The following is a 21,720-nucleotide window of genomic DNA, read 5'->3' as shown; positions in this document are numbered from 1 at the left end:
GGGTCGAAACGACATTTTGTGGGATATCTCGGAAACCAGGGGTCGCAAAAATTGAATTCTACGTTGTGGGTTTTGAATGGAAAATTGTAACAAAAATCATTTGTTTAAACATTATATCAATGATTCCATTCTGTTTTCACTTTCTCCTATTTATTGTCAATTTATTTTAATATAAACTCGGGTGTGTGATCTTCGATTCAAGATGGGGGATACGTGTTTCTTTTGCCATTTTACAATAATTGTAAATGATAGTCTTGACAGAGTTCAACGGAGTTCAACTTTCGTCGATGCATGTTGACATTTAAACAAGTTGACATTTATACCGTTTTGTGGCTTATTTAGAGCGTTCAATATTCAATTAAAGCGCTATCGCTTTGTGTAGCAGTTATCGGGCACGGACGAAGAAAAGCGCGATCGCTCGGGAATTTTCGGTCGGATTCTCGCAAACCTAGACCCGAGGTATCGCGCGGAAAATAGGCGACGATTCTGTCCGGCCGTGTGATATCGAACGACTCAACTCGAGCGTGGATCGACCGATCGAATCTTTCTCTCGCACACGAAAACCGGCTGCGTTTCCAATGAGTCACCGGGCGAGCAGCGGGTTCCTGGACCGGTTGCGCCGCCGCAAAGCACCTTAGCGCCTTTTAAACCGATGGAAAACACTTGTTAACGCTCGCCGAGCGAATAAAGTGGTGCCTGTCCGAACTAAATGTAGATACAGCTCTTATGCCCGCTATCGCCGGCATCTGCGACTCCGCGTTCGGCCTTCCTTTTATACCCTCGTTCCTCTCCTTCGTTCCTCCCCCCTCCCCCCGTCCGTTTTCGTGGTTCTTTCGTTCTGTCTTCTTGTCGTGTTACGTCTCTCCTCCGCCCTGCGTTTGCCCCCTCTAACCCCCCTTCCCCTCGGCCAACCGTCGCAGTCGGAAAGGCCCCTCTTTCTCGCGTCAGAATCTCGACGATTCGAATCCCGAAGCAATCGCAGCACAGTGGCCGCTTCTTCGACGCAATTTGAGCGTTCACCGCGCCATTAGATTCCTCTAGAATGTAACAAACGCGTGAACGAACCTTCTGTTCGCTTACCGGTGAGCCGGCCTCATTAATCTGCCGAGGGCGCAACCAGAATGCGTCTTTCGTTAGAGGTACAATTGCCTGATCCCGTGCTTGCGATACGACACTTGCACTGCCTCAAACGGAGTCCCGAGTGTCGCGGACTAAATGGGGAGCCGTCGCCATGTTTTCTAACGGACGATTCTATTTCGGTGAATTTTTATGCAATTTTCGTCTGGCGAAATAACGTTGCAATCTCGGACATCGGTCCCCTGAGGGGTAAATCAAGAATAACTCGGGAACTAGAGAATAAGTAGAGAAGGAATTTATAATCTTTTTTAGTCGAGCTAAATGCCATTTGATTTTAGGAATTTATTCCTCGAGGGCTAACTTAAAGCTCAGACTAATTTGAGCACCAAGTACAGTGACTTCCCGATACATGTCAACAACAGGGGTCATGCCAGCGTCGTGTATCGTGCAGGAGATTCCCCCCACGGGGTATATCCCGCGGTAGTGGGGACAATTCCGCGACGTCTATCACCCAGGTCTTGGCGACATATATAGAGAAATCGGTGTAATCAAGTATTCCTCGAGCTGGGAAATTAATTTCTGATACACCAAAGTGCCAACTAAAACTTATCTCAACTTATCTCTCAAGAAATAAAATTTCCAGTTGCATTTGCCTTCAGAAAATTAAGAATTGGCATGCACCAGCTATCAGGGAAGGCTGCAATTTGATTTTGGACTCGACTTGAATTCACCGGTAAAAAGATTGAGCCCGTATCCCGCGGAAAGCGAGTATTGGCTGTCGACAATTTCCCTCGTGAACATTCTATGTAATTAGGCGGTGGCCGGTGCCGTCGGTACCGAGTAAACAAAGGCCAAGTCTTCTCGCATGCGAGTAAACACGTCAGCGCGACTGTAATTGTCCGGCAATTACCAGTCGCGCGATTGCTAAGACCAGTGCCACGCGGAGCTGCCGTTCCTCCGGACTCGTCTTTTATTGATTCTTTGTTAATTAGTTGTTGGAACGCCGCTACCGAGACTTTTGGCCATCGTTTTTTCCGGTAGTGGAAACTATTTCCGTACAGTTCATAAATAAACCTTTCGTTAACTTATGCAAATTATAAACGTAAATCTGTAAACGTAAATTCCCTACCTTATTCCAAAGTGAAATTTGCGAAGTAACTGATTTTATTACAATGGAAAAGTCAAATATTCTACAGAGAAAAAAATTCGATTCGGTGAAAAACGAACTCGGACTTTTTAATAAATTATCCACCAGCAATAGTAACGTAATTAAATAATGATGGTCTTTAAGCTTCCTTCTGATACGGCGCAATAGTTACAAATCCTTTTATTAGTCAATGTAATTTAACACTAGGTTTACGGACCACTAGAAATGACTGTTCTACATCATTTTGTAGAAATAACAAGAATTTATCCACCGAAATTTTTAGCTATTCCTTTCTACAGTATATACCCAAAAGAAATAAATTTGTCGAATAATTTCTCACGGATGCATCTTTACAGTCCCGGTAATTGTAAATTAAAAATATTAGAACCCGTCATTTTGGGTCCCGTAAAGCTAGCGTTCGTGCAAGGAAAATGCCGAAAAAGATGTTGTAATTGTGTGCACAACTTGAAAAACATCTTGTGCGGTACTTGAAGAACTCCCACCAGAGTAAGCTGAAACGAGGTCGGTGCAACAGTGCTCTATCGTAATTTCAGAGCCCTATAGACAAAAAAAGACGATGACGTACGAGGAGGAGAGATCCGGAGGCTAGATATACGCGAAACAGAGAGACACGTCGTGGATCGTCGTCGATCATCGGACCGGAAAAGGCCCCCGTGCATTTTCTTCGTTTTGCAACACGTCACCATCTTCCCGCCCGTTCCCCCTCCACCACCTGAACCGTAGCCCACTACGACCGCAACGAGTCGCAGGCTCATAGAAAATTCTATTATTCTATTCTTATCATCGGGATGACGGTCGTATCGACAGCCGGATATATAATGCAACGTGAGTTTCTGTGGTTGCGGCGCCTACCGGATGCGCCCACACCGAACTTGCATACTGAACAGCGGCTTCGTCTTCTAAGGCCCAACTGGAGGACGTGCTGGATCGTCACGGCCGTTTATTGCCGATGACCGAACGCGTTCGCGGGTAATCCCTTGCAACGATTGTGCTGCGAACGGAGATTTTAATTTTCACATTTCTACTCTATTCTTAGAAATCGATGACGTACGTCTGACGTTGTCGAAGCAATTGAACCGTTCGAAACACGGTAGACGACTTCCTTATTTTGAATTTCTACTGCCTCTATTTGCAAAGGAAATGCATCGATCGCGGATGCAACCGAATGCAACTGGACAAACTTTGACACGGAGTGCAGAATTGCATTACGAGCGAGTAACGTGTTCAATTTTCGAATTATTTTTTAACCAATAGGTGCGTTGGTGAGGAGTGACAAAGAACCGTGTTAATGTTTTGTGTTCGTTAATTATTAGAATGCAAAAAAATGCGTCGGTGATGAATCCAACCAAGCGGTACGCATTTAGCAAAAGAGCACAGCAAAGAATTGATGGCTTTATTTAGCAATGACTATGAATTTTAAATTTGTCGATTACTAGAATGCGAGAGTGATGCATCGATAATGGATGCATCCAGGTGCAACACACTAAGGGAACGCTGAGCTTCCTTATGTTATTAATTATTTGTAGTATTGTTCACGTCAATTACCAGAATGCAAAGGAACTGCATCGACAATAGACGCGGCCGAGTGCACGCTGCAGGGGGAAACACGGTGAACATTCGACGCGGACTATATTGTTCGCAACGAAAGGACAACAACAAAAAAAAAAAAAAAGAAAAAAAAATAAAAGGCCGAGGTGTGACATGTGCGCGCGAAATTTGAATTCTCGCCGCGCCTGATGGTATTGTTTTAATTAACACACTGTGAATTTTGCCCCGTCGCGTCCCGTCGCGTCGCGTCGCGGCGTTCGTAGAACTAATTCGCCTTGTACGAGAACAATGCGTCACGATCGGCGTCGCATCTGCCACGCGATAGGTCGCCGAATGCAGCAGGACGTCCTTGGAGTCTCGCGCGCGTACCCCGTTGATTGCAAAAGTGGAATGCCGGGCCGACTGCGCGCCAAAAAAGACGAGAAATATTAAAAAGGGTGTCGGAGCATGGTCCCCGGCACCGAATCTGTTAACGAGTTTGAGGAACAAAACCGCTCCGTCCCCTGGATTCGAACTGAGCGGGCTGGCCCGGTGTCGAAGTTGTTTGCCCGCGACCTTAGCCACCTTTTACAATCAACTGGGCCGTTCAATCAACGGGTGAACAGTTTTATTTGCATCCTCCGGCGGATTCGGATGGAACAGCATTTTCTCCCAGCAACGTGTCTCCGATCTTATTACAGGGACCCATAAGTAATCAATTATTTTCAAATGTAAAACGAACTTTGTAGTACATTCAAGTTTTTATTTCTTAATTTATTATATAATCTCCATCATTATCGAGGACAGTTCGCCATCTTTCCTGCAAATTTTCAATCCCCCTCTTATAGAAATCCAGGGTTAAGCAAAATATGACTCAAGGTGCCTCCTTACATCTCCTACAGAATGTTTTATTTCTTAAATAATGCTCCAGAGATCTGAAAAGATCAGAGGGAGCAATATCCGGTGAGTACGGGGTCTTGGTGTCGTTTATCGTCCAGAAGTCGCGCGAAACATAGACATTTATCGGCCATGCATCGGCGACATGTATAGAGAATTCACCGTATTAGGTGTACAGGGTCTATTCAAAAATAAATGTCGTGGACGATTCTACATCTCTGGATCGTCCTACGTGGGACCAAGCAGATCCGTGTGATTATTAATGTTCTGACACTCATCGTGAATAAGTGTCATAAACTTGAACCTGTTTTATGAATCTTCTCGTTCATCATCTGCACAGATCTGCATAGATGAGATCTGGGTTAGGTCCAGAGTAATTATACGTCAACTATGTTAAGTATATATCTGACACTAAGTGTCCTAGACACTTGGTAATTTAGATAGTGTTGCACAGATGTGGTGCTAGATATGTATTCCTTGGAGAATAACAACAAGCAAGAATGATATGTATAGGAAATGGATAATTAAAATGATTTGGTTTGTTTGTATCTTGTCTCTACCCAGTACAGACGAGCTCTAATTGCGTTTAACTATAATTGTAAAGCCAGAAAGAAGGGAGGGGTATATCCCTAACCACAACCGATGCAAATATGTCCCAAAAATTGGAAACATAGTACAGGGTGGCCCAAAAGTCGAAATTGAAAAAGAAATAGTCCGGTGACTTTCGAGCCACCCTGTATAATGCAGAACGTGCTAAGCAACATATACCGGGAATAGTAGTTTAGAATGTTGACCTTGACATTATATCCGAAGGTCATTGAAACCGATAAAGTCGTCTCTATTCCAAACAATTACTTTTCTTAGAAAATTCTTTTCCGTTTGAAGAAGCTCGTTGCACTTTTCCCGGTATTCCCCCATTTTTTTTTGCGGCAATCCGTGGAACGCAATCATTTCACTCGAAGATGATTCTGTCATTTCGAGGAGCATAGCTCCCGATCAATTTTTCCTCTGCCCCTTGTCCCAGTTTAGAAATGATAACAGCATTTGCGCAATCGTTGAATTCCACCATGCAGATGTTCACCGGACTTCTTGCGTCGGCCTCTCTGTGATTTAAGCCGCACGGGTGACCTTTGAACCGAATCACCACTCGCCGATCTAGACCGCTCTCGTTCCTTTGCTACCGACATCTGCTCCTAATCAGACTGTGCCAGTCATTAAATTAAATCCTCGACGTCCGAAGACGAAGTTTTAACTTCGCACACGCTCCGGGAACCATAAATTTTACACGGCGTTAAATGGAACGTCTAAATGCATTCAAAACGTATTACTGTCTACTGTTTGTTACCTTCGAGTAACGTCTATATGCGATTCTGTGGAACTTCGTTTATATCGTACGGTGCAAATTAATATTTCACTGCGACGTGTCGGACATGGTTGGAGCACCATCAATTTTGCACAGCGTAAAATGGAACTTCTAAATGCATTACATTTATTTCTGGCTATTTTGTTACTTTCGAGTAACATCTGTACGTACGATTCCGCACAACTTTATTTATATTGCATAGCACAAATTTTAGCTTTATGTCACTGTACAATTTTTAGCGGACCATCAAAATTAACTTGGGAAGTCTGGCAACTCACTTAATTCATCTAAATTCTTAATTATCTACAATGTAAATCTGACATCTTAATTTAACTAAATTCGCCAGTGGAAATGAATTTTCCTTACAATATCAAACACTGTAAAACAAGGGAGGATTATCCTTTAAATAATTTCATGTGCACACGTTGAATAATTATTGCTAGCTCGTACATTTAATAATAACATTTTTAGTCCACAAACAGTCGACAGTACGAGCTGTGTTAAAAACATTTAACAAGATTTTTACCTTGTTTGAATAGATAGGTATCTGTAATAGGGAGATAAATTAGTAAATAAAAATATGCATTCACATAAAGATCCACAGTCAATTGTAGGGTTAGCTAACGAATTAATTACGACTATTTCCTGCGATAATATAATAATTTGGGTAATATAGAAATAGCAACGTGATGTTTAACAGTCGATGGAACGAACGGTGTATTAGTTGAAGAACGCAAATTTGAGGGTTAATCAAAGAATTAATTACGAGCGTTCTCTGGAACTGCGAAGTCGGTTGGGCAACGTAAAAATGGCAACGCGGTATTTAACAATCGATGAAACGGACGGGTAGCCATGTGTTTCTGGTGTATACGTTGAAATCATTAAGTGCGCGATTGCGCAACACCCGTAATCCCCTATCTTTGTCATGCGATTTTTAATTTGCATCGAGGCGCTGTTATCTCGTGGGCACGTACGCGTGACGAGCATCGCGAGTCGCGAACCGTGTTCTACAAACGCATAGTATTCGATTCTAATGACTCATAGCCGGGTGAAGCAATTCTGACCGCGATGCATCATCGCGGACAATGTCGGAAACAAAGAAACACCGGTTTGTCGCTTATTGTTAGCCGCGATGGCGGCAACAGCCCGATATTGCGACAGGATTTTCCCCGAGCGGAGGCGTTCGCGAGCAATTCTGTTCCGCTGCTTTCGAATCGATAGTCACCGGGCTTCCCTGCCAACAAGACAACGATGTTCGGCATCATTATACACGAATTTCCTTTCGTCACTCCAATTAAATGAATTTGTTAACCTTGCACATGATTCTCAAACGATGCCACACAAATGCATTATGCATACATCGTTAACCTTCGCCAGGCTGACGTTTCTGATGATTTCACGGCAGTCATAGCTAAATCCATTCGAATCCTTGCGCGTTAATACTGTTTTGCATATCTCTGTACCTACGTCTCTGAGATCAATATTAATCTACTTACTAATAGCTTTAACCCTTTGATGACGAATGTCGACATTGACGACTAATTTCTGCGGTGGTAAATGTATAATATAATTATATACAAAATTTCGTCCCCCAAGCGCCTGACTACTAAACAATTAGAATTTGGCATAAAAGGATTAATTGTTGGAACCAGTTTCAGTCTGAGGGTCAATTGTTCGAGCGTAATCTGACGCGCAAGAAATTCCTTTTTATAGTTTATTTTATCCTGATCGCATTAACTGCGAAGTCATTCGAGACCACGTGGCTTACCATTAACTACAATGTAATTACCATTGACATCAGCCTGAGTAACTACAGCATAAAGCTATAACGAGTCATGCAAATCAATGGATTGATAGAAGAGTTTCTGATGTTGTCTTCGTTTAGGGTGGTCTGGTCCAACTTAATCGAGGACGCCACGTGACGCGTTCGAATTCGGGTAACCGTGATTAGATCTTTTCTAGAAATTGGGGGATCCCTGAAGCAGGAAAATTTCACGCGATTCCCGCGAAAGAAAGATACGCGCGGACAGTGGCTCGGCTAATTTTACATCGTTCGCGCGAGGAATCCAAGGCAGGGCGTTGCACCCGATGCGATGGTAAGTGCAATAACGCGATAATCCGCGTCGGTTCGATTTCGGCAGATATTTTGGGCGGCGCGGGAATGACTCGCAAACGAGCATGCGAGCGGACGAGTCGCAGCACGTGGCTGGCCAGATCGAAGGCATTTCCATGCGCATTAACCGAACAGACGGTCGTCCATCACACCACCGCACCGTCGCGAGCGCAATTAAGCCGACCAGTGCCGCATGCAAATCGGTGCATTGTCTTGACCCGTAGTGGCGCGATGTCGCCAACCCGCGGTTGGCCTTGTTACGCGTTCGCGAACGGCGCACGAGGTCGCGAATCCCCCGGATTCCTGCATCCAAAATTGCACTTCCGGCTAACTTCCCGATGGCCGCGCGCTTACGCGAACCTCGTGTTTCAACTTTTATTCCAGCTTGAAAATCTCCTTCCGAAGGAAAACGCTCGGCTTCGGTCACCTGCTCTCCGGGCTGGGAAAAAATAAATAAATTTCGACTGATACAAGATTTGGAAAATTTGAAATATATATGTAAAGAAAGTGTACTTTCTTGAACCGAATGTGTCGAGTCTCGCGCGAGTGAGATACCGACTGACCGGTAGAAAGAGATAGAGAGAACACATATATAAGATAGGGCACGTGTGAGAAACTGACCGCGAGTAGAACTGTTATTCGAACTCGGGGTAAAACCATTAGAAAGAAGTTAAGAGTACAGACCAAAGAAAGATAAATTAATTAACTTTAATTGTCGTTTCTTTGATTTTCAGGTGAGCGTGTATATAATGTAAATAGTAACCTAATGTACAAAAAAATAAATAACGAAAAACTTTGATTTTCAGAGAAACAAATTCTAGTTGATTGTTATTTGAAATTCCTCAATTAATTGTCTTATATATATATATTTTAATCCCAATTCGTACAAATACTACTGCGAAATGAGTAATTATTTAGGACAGTTGATATATCGAAAATTCTGCACAGCCGATAGTTACATTTCTTGAAGTTTGGCTTCCGGTTAGCGAAATTTTATTTATAATTACGAGACTGTGGATCTTTGTGCAAATGTTCTACATTGATTGGGTGAAGCAGAGATTAGATGAAAATTCATTTCATCCGTTAACGATTTTTATACATGGACAATACGAATATTCTTAGATTTTTCGAATATTTTGTTGTTTTATATGTCACTTTGAAAATTTCTTTAAAAATGCATACAAATCCGCAGTCTAATAATTGCAGACTCCGCTCCGTCTAATTTTTCACCATTTCCACTATCGCTCCGAGGGATAGTTTCGAAATAGTTTGGCCACACGTACGCAAATTTTCTTCGAACGTAACGGGACTTTTCTAAATCGGACTTGTTTCGAATTTCTACCGATTAACTACTCCAAGAATAGTCGAGACTGTCTTAGAGACAAGCCGAGACTTGTTTCGAAATTCCACCGATCAACCACTCTAAGAGCAGCCGTGTCCGTCTTAGAAAACACAAGTCGAGACAAATAACACCCACCGGTCCCCGTTATAGTCGCGTTTAACTTATGCACATACTACTGCAGAGCCGAGTGAAATTTAGAAGGTATTTCTATCCGGGGAGACGAAAAAACCTACTTTTCTAATCGTATTTTTTGAACGCGTAACACCTTGGAATTACAAATCCGTATTTTTCGAGAGTATAACATATATATCAGAAAATATTTTCCTGCAATTTTATGCAAAAAGCACTAATATTTCCATCCCTTATTGGTTCGAACGCGACCGGATGCATGGAATAATTTTTCAAATTCTTTGATTCGCATCTGAGGACTTAAGAAATGTCTGAGCAACACTAATAATTTTCAAGCATGTACCGGCAAGCCATCCCGGGTAACACAATTTCCAAATGTATTGGAAACAATATTTAAAAGATCAGCACACAAATGTCTTCATCAGTATGACAAATAATTGCATGGTTGGTGAATGAATCACGCGATAGCAATCGCGTTAAGGTAGCATATTCGAGTGACTCATCCTCGAAGACCATTAGACTTTACGGAGCCTGAGTATGGCATCACAATGAACGAATTGTAAAACCAGGTGGTTCATGAAGAACATCTGTAACCACTGGACAGCGGATTTTCTGCGTTTATGACAAAAATGGTGCAGTTTAAAAAATCTGTAAAAATATTAGAAGAATTAAAAAATTCTGTTATGTGATTCTCAACCTATTAAAAATATTTTTAAAAAATTTCTATTTCACTCGAGTTTGCTGCAATTTAGGTAGAGAATTTTTATTCCGCTTAAAGACCCGGTGTACAGTAATCGCAAGCTGTTCGTTCGTTCCCGTTCCACTCGGTGTACACCTTTAATTTATTATGCTAAAAGCATTACGGGGGGGGGCCGTGAGGCGTTACAGATGACGAGCATTTAGATCGCGAGGATGAGAAACGCGCAGCCACGAATTGGAAAGAATAATGAAGCGTTGCTGGTGAATGAAGAAATAATGGAAACCGATATCCAAGGAACGCTGGAAGATTGGTTCTCTGCGGACACGTGATGGCAACGTCTGGCGTGCATGCGGAGCTGTTGGTTTAAGCACAACGGGGATTCCGTAAGAGCCTTTTGTCCTTCCTCGATTCCAGTCAGAATCACCCTGCTGCCCGGTTTAGTTCGCATAAACGGGAAACGGGTTCCAGTCAGAAAGAGCTTTGGTAGTTCAGCGTAAAAGAACAGTGCATTGTCACGGGGCCAACGAGAGAAAAAAAGAGTACACGAACGCGCGCACCTCTTTCGATTGGTTTCGCTTGCACCATCGGCCCTCGTTCCTCTCTCACTCTCTCTCTTTCTCTCTTACTCTCCCCACACCCCTCTCTCTCTCTCTCTCTCTCTCTCTCTCTCTCTCTCTCCGTCCACCCTTTCGTTCCCTTCACGCTTCCGTTCTCTCTTTCTCCCCGCGTCGCATTGAAAAGGAAACCGAGGGCTACGAAAAAGCCGATGTTTGGAGAATGCAAATGAATATGTCCAGGAAGAGCGGCCATTCAAGTGCTCCCTTCTAATGCCCGGCTAATGTGGTCGCGTGACACTTCTCGGACACGTTTCACAAAAAAAAAAAACAGAAAAAGAAAACAGGCTCCATCGGGTCTGATGTTTTCGGTCAAAGAAAATTACCGGGTTTGTCGCGGAAACTTCGCCTACCGGCGGCGATCTGTTCGCGAAAGTTTGCTCGTTTAATGAACGGCAACTTTAACTCGCTTGATAAGCGGTCTGCCGGCTTTGGGAACTTTGTATGCATCGATTGTACCAGGCTCTAGCTTCGAGTTATTTCATTTAAGGAAGAATCGACAGTGGGATACACGAGTGTCCATTTGCGGTTCGCTGGAACCGCGTCGGAAATACGCCGAGAAGTGAAACATGCTTCTCGCGGCGTGTTCAACACCGATGACTAAATTAAATTAGAGTCTGGGTCGTAAACATTCGCTTTCAATCTACGAATACAGCGTTACCAATACGCCAAAAATAAAATGTACTCCTCCCGGTGCTCCGCCCCATCGTGGACCACAAAAAGGCATTGTTGGTCCGTACGAACGGCGTTACAAATACTGCAAAAGTATACATTGCCGGATGTATTTTTACCGGTTGGGGGATCAAACGATAACAATTCAATTAGTCGGACCCACGTCACGAAAATTCACTCTTAATCCGTATAGGTGGCGTCGAAATTGAAATGTGCTTCTCTCGATGCACTTTTTGGTAGCTACAGGTTAACCCTTTGCACTCGGCGCTATTTTAATTCTAAAACTACATTTTTCTTCCGTCTTAGAATATTTTCATTTCAATCATACGAAACCGATCCGACTTCTACATATAATATTTAAATGTTTAGTAATCTGTTAAATACAAATTTTGTAATGTAACAAATATTTTGTAATATTTTTTGTAATTTCGTTGAACTAATGCCACAACAATTTTTAGTGGTGCTCCAGAGTCACCACTCGAGTGCAAAGGGTTAAAAAGTGATGGTTAAGATCGAATTCCACTCCACAAAAATGCACTCCTAATCTGTAGCAGGATAAAGCGACATCACATAATAATGTCAGTTTACAAAATTCTCTGGATACATCGTATGAAATAAAATATTAAGCGAGATTAAATGTCACTCGATAGAAATTCGTTCCAAATACGCAGGAGTATAGAGGCGAATAGGCGAAAACTAAACTATGCCAGGCGCATTTGCGGAAGGGTGAAAAAGCGATAATTAAATTAGATCACGCGTTCCCCGGGGGCCCGCGACGGGAAAAAGCAGAACGTCCGCGGCCATCGAAGACCGTATTAAACGTTTGAAAGCCGTTGACCATAGTGATCGTTGGCTTTGCGTCCCTCCACCCCCTCGATCATCCGCCGCAACCCTTGCAGCGTGGCCGCCGCTGCGAACACCGTTGCGTTTCATTGTTATGAGCGCATGCAAATCGCGATCCCGCTACCGGGACGAGTATCAATTCTAACAGGATTAATTCGAGTGCAGTCATTGTTTTTTGCGCGTCGCAAAAAGCCTCGAACCCTCGCTCTGCTACCCTACTCGTTCCCCCCTAGGCTCGGTGTTATGGCGGCCTGTGACGCGTCCGCCTCGTTTCGAATAATATCCAGGACGTGCGAGAGCAACCGGTCCTCTTGCCGCGAAGAATCGACGAGTTTGTAAATTGCGCTCGATGAGTCGCGAAACGGGGAATCGACGTTTTATTTCGCCATTTACCCGGTTTCGTTTCGGAAATTTAACGGGACCGGCTCACGCGACACGAAATAAGACGATTTTTCGGATTTTTTTTCAGAGAACCCCGTATTTTTTTAAACCTGAATACGTTACTGCACCTCTTCGAAGGTGGAGAGCAAATTTGTTTTGCTTGGAACTGTTTCCAAAAGTATTTTGTAGCGCTCAATTTGCCTGTTAACGTCAGAACATTTGAAAAACTTTCCGGCCAAGCTAATATTTTCGGTGTGTTGTTTGAAATGAATCGGAATTTCTTATATGTCAAAAATTGAGAATTCTAAGTGAGATTTAATTGAGAAGTCTAAATAAGAGAATTTTTGCATTTCAGAAAGACGATTTTGGCCTAATCACCGCGGCACTGCGCCAATATCTTCCGGAACGGGACACCCCGTACATACTGGACATCGATCTGGACTTCTTCAGCACGAAGAATCCGTTCAAATCGCTTCACGAAGAAGCGAATCTTTACGACAAATTAGCGCCATTGTATGCTTTCCAACGACCCGAATCAACGGATCCTGATGTGAGTACTGATTACTCATTGAGTGGCAAATTTTTGATTTTATTTCACTGGTACTTAGAAAGGTACCAAGTGAATGATTCCTTAGCTCCTTCGTGTCCTAGGAATTCTAACTTGTAATTTTCTTCATTTTTAATCATTTCTACTTTATTCGCACGGTTATAAGATGGCCTATGAAAATAGGAATGTGCACAAAGTCCATGTATAAGTGGCGATTCAATTTTAATTTAAGTTACGATTAAGGTACGATTTCCGTTGGTTTAGTTGACAGAGTTAGGTGCAGCATGATCGCACGGGCAAGAAAACATAAAAGTTTCGCGAAACAAAAGGCTCTGGCCCGGCGAGATTCGAACTAGTGGTGAATTAAACGGAAACAGCGAGGCCCGGTTACCAAAGACGGAAATTCGCGGTGTTTGAGTGTAACGAAGAGGGAGTGGGAGTGGGAGGGGTGTGTACTGACAAGGAGCGGAAGATTTGCGAATAATTAGGTGGGCCGACAATAGCCGGGGTCCCGTGGCAGACCGGATACACAATGTGGCCTGCCACCAGCCGGATAATAGACAGAGAAGAACGACTCTATGGGGTTTTAGGATTCGACGGACATAATGGCACTGGTCCATTGTCTACGGTAGCTGCAGACCGCCAACATCCGCTTTTGAGGGCGGCTATGTCAGCTCATCTGCATGCCAGCTTCCGATCCTTCAAGTGTTTGGTTTCCAGCATCGAAGATGCAAATTACCGTTGCGATTCCGCCCGACGTTCGATTGTTATCGATCATGCAAAACGGGACGTCTGTTTCTCCTTCCTACTGAGCCCACCCCATTGTTCTTTCGACGAATAGAAAATCATCGAGAGAGAAAACTAACGAACAAAGGGCCGGGCTAAATTCATAACGCGATCCAAGGTGTTCATCAGTCTTCCTAGCTTTTCTGATTTTCAAATTCTTCGGCTTCGAAAAATTCGAATATTCGTATTTTTCAATTTTGAAACATTGTACGTTCGAGTATCCAAAGTTTCAAACTCTCCGACGTTCAAAACACTCAGGTACAAGCGACTGTTCAAATTTGCAAATATTCAAGCATTTAAATCGTCAACTCTTCAAGCATTGGAGCATTCAAATTTTTAAATATTTATATATTCAAATTGTCAAGCATTCGAGCGTATTCAAATTCTCAGACTCTTCTGGATTACAACAACTCGATTAGGGTTTCCTTTGATCCAGGGATCGGCAGTGCGTTTACAGTCGCACGCATCATCCCGAAATTATGCTAGTTCCCAGCGAACAGCGTACCTGCTTTAATCAGTTTTCCAAACGGAATCGGAATGACAATTGCAACGTAAGATGGGTTTCATCGGCGGCAGATAAATCATTGGCGGAAATCGGCTCGAGAAAAGTGCCCTAACCGTGGGATTTTCGCAAGGTGCGTGTGTCAGGAGGCACGCACTATCGCTAGTCGTTATGCTAATCGCGCGGTCCGGTTGAATGTGTGTCAGGGAGCCGGAGATAGAGGCTGGATGATTTCGAGTTTCGAAGGAGACCGTGGCCGGAGTGCATAAAATCAGTATGCTCGTTCCAAAATATCGCTTATGCTTCTATAGCGGATGGCTTTCGATCTAATATATGCGGGACGGACCGGTGTGCTACCTGTCTTACCCTGAGAACTCGGCATTGCATTGTGATTGTAATCGCCGGTTGCAGGTCAGCCCGCGGCCTAACCGGGGTCAGGGTCATTCTTGAATTATTTAAATTACGCAACCCGCCCTCCTTCCTTCCTTCCTTCGGGAACGCGATTTTAGTTGAATGCCGCATTCCCTCGCTGCGAAAGGGTGAGAGAGAGAGAGGAGAGGAGAGAACGCACGGGGAGAAGGGCAGAAGGAAGGGACAAACCCTTGCAATCCCGATAAGGAGCATGCGTGCCGTTCGAGGTTGGAATTTCATCGTACTCTTTGATGACCGTTTGATTATCAATGACTGGGATCTAGTTTCACGAGGATTCCAACGGACGTACATGGATCCGAGAGATCTCTTGGGAACCATTTTTGCTATTCTGACGGGGCACCATGCAAACATTTTGCAACGTTCGCCGCTCCCTTATCGGCGAAGTATTTTGTTTCCTTATTCGCTCATTGTTTATTTGTTGGCCGCGAGTCCTCGCGCGATATAGCGATTGGATGCATCGGTTACGTTAAACGCGAGCCAAATGTATTTCTTCTTTTAATTGTTTCAGTCCAAAAAAATATAATGATACTCGTAAATTCTTCTTGTTCGTCACTTTTTGCAACAATATCTGTAGAAATCAATAACGATTCTCCGCTTGCTTATTATTTAGCTTTAGACTGTGGAGCTCTGCTCGAAATAGAAAGTTTATTTGCCAGTTACGTTAGATACGATTCAAATAAAAATGTACATGTTCTCTGAGTCATTTTAGTTAGTCCAATATAGCATAACAATATTTCTAAATTCTTCAGTTATTATTACAGTTTTCTGATTCACCAATTCCTCTTTGTTATAAATCGTTTTCAGTCTTTGTTTTCCACGAACATCTGCGGAAAGCATTAAATATAGAACAAATAGAATACCGGCATGAAATCAAACAAAAGTACTCGTTCGCGTATCATCGTTTCACGTATATTCAGAGAACGCTTTCATTGTGATTTATTCATCATTAACAGAGACTCTGACATTTAATTTGCTCGATGGAGTTATTAATACTTTAAACGGACAGAGTGCCATTAAAATATTTAACGAGATGAAAACGAATCCAACTAAATTCTCAAACGTTATTATTTAATCGGACAGCGTTTCTTATTTAGACGTGGAATGCGAGGAAGACGTTTTTCGAGTAGAGAAATCGATCGGTAATATTGAATTCGGAATCGATTCGACCCAATTCGTTTTCTCAGGATCAAAATCGCGATGTCCCGCCGTGATCCCAGCTTCGAGAAGAAATAACACGAGAGCGGGGGGTCCAGTATGCAAAACGGGCCCGTTTTCTGGCCTCTCTGAATATTGATGTGTAGCCGGGTATGCAAATGAGCGTGAGAATGCAGCTCGTGCCGGATGGTGACGCGAATAGACGAACCGGAAGTAAACTACTACCCCACCTTCTCTCCTCCTCCCCGAGCGAAATGCCCTTTCTGTCGTCTAGGTCGAATTATAGTCATTGACTTTTTCTTGCCGGTGTCAGCCAAGAAGAAATGGGTTTGGCTCAATTTCATAATCGTCCACATTCTCTTCAGTAAAAATTTCAAATTACCAAGTCTCTGTAAAATATAAAACGGTACCATTAGAAATTAAAACTCGTTGACGTACTAAACTTATAAATGAAATTTCTTCGATACTAATTGATTGGGTAAGTTATTATCATTGTTTAAACCGCCTTCGACTTCTTATGAATTGTTTAACTCATACAGATGAAGGCTTTTGACAATTTTGTAGTAGCCATGGCTATTTTATTCGATCTCGTACGTTTTGTTTTCTTTTAGATGTTTTTGAACCCTTTTTTCAGAACAAAATTTTTATCGAATCAATTTGGATAATATAATTTCTTTGTGAATCTAATATAAATAGCAAAGCTCAAGTATTATTTTCGAGAATTGAAAATTAATTAATTAATAAGTTGGGTTGCCTTTCATCCAAAAAATCTAATACCACGTATTCTCTATTCTAGTTGATGAAACACTAAGAATTGGTAAGAAATATAGCAACAAAATTGTAATCGAAAATAACAAAACAGTATATTTTCAAATTCTTTAAATGTTTCTGCTTGTTTTGCATTCGATCTAGTAGACTAGTTATTAGTATTTATTGATGTCAACGTTTTCCTATATTCTGAAAATTTTCCTGGTAAAATGCACAAAAATCTGCTATACTTTCTCGTAAGTTTTCTTATTATGGAAGATAGAGACAAATTGTGTTATCTACAGGTACCTCCAAAAATCGTTTCGCCTCGGAATTCGACCGGCAATAAGGCGTCTTCGGTCGTCGTTGTCGTTTCTCCTGCATTCGATTAACGCCCTTTACCCCGTTGAAATATCTATCCGGGTGGCGTACAGCAGGAAGCCTTGGGAATAGGACAGAGACAAACACCGTGGAATTAAATATACAATAAAGCTCGCGAACCTGGACACAGAAAGGGCGTGGTGGGGAGGAAGAAAGGGCGTTGGAGAGGAAACTGCTTTACCGACTGCACCTTCCAGCCCGGCATCCCCTAGTCCCCCACCCCCGTTTGCTACCCGGCCGCATAAATAAATCCAATTGGCTCGAATAAAATGTACGAAACGAAGTCGCGCGCCAATGGCTGGGTGTGTATTTTATTTTCTCTCGTTTTCCTTTCCACCCCGGCGTCAGCCTGGCAACCGGCTGTTTCTCTCTCTCTCTCTCTCTCTCTCTCTCTCTCTCTCTCTCTCTCTCTGGCTTCACCCCCTCGTCGTCTCTGTCATGGCACCGCACTGGGATAATTCAATCACGACTTTTCACGGATTTCCCATCGAAGGAAACACGCCGGTTACCCGCCGGAACGACTTCGCTTTTTCCCGGGGACGCCATTGCCTTTTGCAATTGCGATGCTCTGCCTTCTTGTTCTCATTCGCCGGTCTGCTACTTCCAGTTTTGAATCGCAAAAGCCTCAAAATCAATATCGAAGCTTTCGGAGTCCGTTCCGAAAAATTGTCCTCCAAACCTGACGTTCCAAATTTTATTCTTAAGGTACTCACCTCTAATAATTAATAACCTGATTTGTAATGGTACCTTAGACAAATCTTATGCCGTTCAAAGCACAGAGAGAACTACGTACATTATTTCAGCAATTTTCTCTGTTACTGATTTGGCAAATGAGCCGCTCGTATATCTATAAATAACCCCCTTTTGCCAACAAATAGCAAACCGCTCGTCGCAGAGTTTCTCGCTTCAGGGTCGAATCTTCTGGTTTCTAGAAAATCTCATGAACAAATAGACAGACGATTGTCATAATCTGCTCGCTGAGATCTGTTCTCAACCGTTTTCTATTTCCGTGGCGGAGGGTTAAGAAAATCGCAGAGAGCCTGCCCGTTTAAAGCGTGCGAACGAAAACTGGTTCACGTGGACCCGGCCAAGGGAACGTTTCTTCATTGACAAGGGGAATGTCGTTGAGGTAGGTCACTTCCGTGACTACCTCCTCTCACGGAAGTCCCCCGTCGGCCGAACTTCGCTTTCTGTCGGCCCTTCTTAAGGCTGCCCTTCATTCCCTACAATTAAGCCCTCCGACAATTAAATCGATAACGCCCGCGTGAGCGCTCTTTGCATTCCGCGCAAATCGTCCTAACAGCGCCGCAACTGTTTCATTTCGTGACCAATAAACTCGCGATACTTTCTAATTGGTTCATGACTGCCAATGGAGTCGCTGGACCTGTTCTTTTCTGTAATACACTCGAATGCACTCTTCTCGGGACATTCTTCCGAATTTTTGGAAATCATTCGACCGGGTTTTCAATTTTTTTTTAATCAATCACTTCTGAAATCGTTCGACTACCCAACTACGGTTGATCTAATTGTAGGAAAAGTTGATTTGATCATCGTACTCAACATCATCCTGTACATTTCGTCTATCTTCATTTGACAGTTTAATTCCTGCAACTGTGTTTTAATCCTAGTCTCACACTTTAAACGAATATCATGAAGGAATAACGAGTATTCTAAAGTCTAGATTGTGAAATGGATGAACTTTTACACGAAGAGAGTATCAGACAATTTTTATAATTGATTTGCGGAAGCTGGCGGTGCAAAACGTACGTCTCTCCGTCAACCCTTAGTGAACTTTCAGAGTAAACTTCAACAACTCCTTTATTTATTTAGTACTGATCCTAGCCGAATTCCGGAATGAGCAGCAAAGTTTGTTGTGGAATATTAGAGGCCCTATGAAATAGAAAATTTCTTAAACCCTTAACCTGTTTAAAGACACATGGGGCTGCAAAGGCTTGCGTTATGGGACTGTTGGAGGCTTCATATCGAATGTAAAGGTGAAATGAAATTTTTTGGAAATGAGGTGGTCCATTCTAGGAACGACTGAGGTATTTTAAGAATGATTTGTTATTGGAAAGTGTAGTGGATTTGAGAAGGTAAGACAAGCTAGAATTTGTTTTGTAATTTTTGGAGTCTTTGGAAAAATCGGATAAGAACCAACACTGCCATCTGTTATGGGTGATAAGAACGAGGGGTTTCTTCGCAGTTTACGGATAAGCCGCACAGTCCAGGGGTGACGTGACGAGCGACGCCGACGCCGACGCCGACGCCGACGCCGACGCCGACGCCGACGCCATGTGCTCAAAATGGCCGCGGATCGTTAAACGATCGCGCGCAAGCACATAGGGGGTGGTGGGTCGGAAAGGGTTGGTTTTCGGGGTATCCTCGCTTCTTATTAGGATCGAAGAATAGCTACAATCACATTCTTTTTATAAGCAAAATCCCGTTTAAACATCGAAGCAACAAATTCTCTAAACGAAGATTCAAATAAAAAATTCTGATACCATCACCACTTCGTTTATAGCCTGTATAGTCACCCCAATTAATTCCTACAAGTCTACAAAACAATGTCTATCAATCACTAGGCTGTGGATCCCCAGGCAAAATAGAAATTTTCTAAATCAGTAGCAAGAAACAAAAGTTCAACCCTTAGAGGACTAGAATTTTTAAAATATTTTTAATATTTTCTTCATAACTTCAATTCTGGGGAAATAAAAATATAAAAATAGTTGCAACGACAATTAAATTAGTTTCTGGTAACTTTAAGTCCTCGAACGCTTAACAAATATGTATTTCTTCGTTTAATAATATTAATAGATTGAAAAGAATTTGATAATGTTCTTAAATTCTTCTAGTAGTTTTACAGTTTGCTACTTCGCCTTGCCATGTTTATCGTAAACATATAAAATCCACACTCTACTGATCATATACACCATTTGATTCCTCATCAGTAGTACCATTTGCAACTAAACGACTTTATATTACAACTCAATATAACGAAGAAGAGAAACTTCCACGAAGTGGAAGGGATTAAACCCGTAAGAAAAATTTGAAATTTCACAATGTCCGAAAGTACCTCCGTTGTGATTATCCAGGGAATTGATGGTGTCCAAAAATTCTTCAATTGAAGTTTCCCGCGGATCATCAACCCCCTCGGAAGGGTTGCAATTAGTCCAACGTAGAGCCTCAGCGGCGACTAAACTTCCCAGCAACCTACTACCAAGATACTTTAGCTTTTTAAAACTTGTTGCGCCGCTGGTCCTCGTTGTTCGTCCTGCTGTCATGGTTTCGGGTACAGCTTGAGCGAGCATGCTCACGGTTCAACGACCGGCGTCGCCCGTGTCCCATCACCTGACACCTACTCACCGGGCCCGGTGACAATAACGAAAATGATCGCGTTAAGGTGACCGCCCGGGCCAGTGACAGTTGGCTGGACATGGACGAACGCAGCGCGACGGAATCATTATGTAAGCGACGCCGCTAAACGTCCCGGGACGAAAATCGGAGGTCGTCGAAGCGACGACGACGACGTCGACGACGTCGATGGCGGCGCGAGCGTCCCGCGGGGTTCGTTGACCGGGGCTGTAACGCTTTCTGTCAACCTGGCAAGGGGTCATCGGACTAGTCGCAAAGGTGGCCATTAATCTGCGAAAGGGGTAAGTGCATCCGGTGATGGCGTGTTCACGCTTTTTCGCGTGGATTCCACCGTCGGCCACGCGTTTTTATTTTTACGCCGCGCCAGCCGCGCGCGCGTGCCCTCGCATGCTAGTAATTGTTCACTTGCAGTTCGCACATGTCAAGCGCGTTACAGTTGTACATCGGTTGTCGATACCACCTGATGTCCTCAGCGTATCATCACCGGAGAGTTCCTTGCCCGGCTCTATCTCTCCCCCTCCCCTCCTCTCTCTCTCTCTCTCTCTCCCTCTCCTCGTCTCGTACCCGCACGATTTCGGGGACTCGCGTCACAGATCCCTTATTCTTCGAGGCCGTTTACCCTGAAGAGTAAACTCGTGGAAACTTTGAACGTTTGCAGCATGGGACGCCTGATTTCCGCAGCCTGACCACGATATAGAAATTTTTCTTTCTCTCCTTCAACTCCAAAATCAAATATTCACGTGATTTTGTTCACTTTACGCATATTTTGAATATCAGGTATACTGCTTAATATACATCGAATATAGACAGTTTTAGTGACGCCTCGGCGTCGCCGTGCAAGTGCTAAGGAGTACAGTGATTTCTCGTTATATGTCGCCAAGGCCTGGATGACAAACGTCGCGGAATTATGCCCGCTACCGCGGAGTGTAAACATAACACGGCTCGGGTATGTCTCCTGGACGATACATGACG

General features: G+C 43.3%; 1 protein-coding gene across 1 annotated transcript in view; it reads left to right on the top strand.

The window, feature by feature from the left end:
* Mesr6 (misexpression suppressor of ras 6) overlaps positions 1-21,720 on the top strand; it is an 832,393-nt gene that overhangs the window by 562,054 nt on the left and 248,619 nt on the right. Inside the window, exon 5 of the mRNA XM_076802429.1 lies at positions 13,182-13,376. Coding sequence (XP_076658544.1) covers positions 13,182-13,376 — 195 coding nt within the window. The remainder of the gene's footprint in view (positions 1-13,181; positions 13,377-21,720) is intronic.

Source organism: Halictus rubicundus, chromosome 16 (genome assembly GCF_050948215.1).
Source record: "Halictus rubicundus isolate RS-2024b chromosome 16, iyHalRubi1_principal, whole genome shotgun sequence".
Taxonomy (NCBI): Eukaryota; Metazoa; Arthropoda; class Insecta; order Hymenoptera; family Halictidae; genus Halictus; species Halictus rubicundus.
Note: the sequence above shows the minus strand (reverse complement) of the source record. Positions and strands in the feature narration are given on the sequence as shown.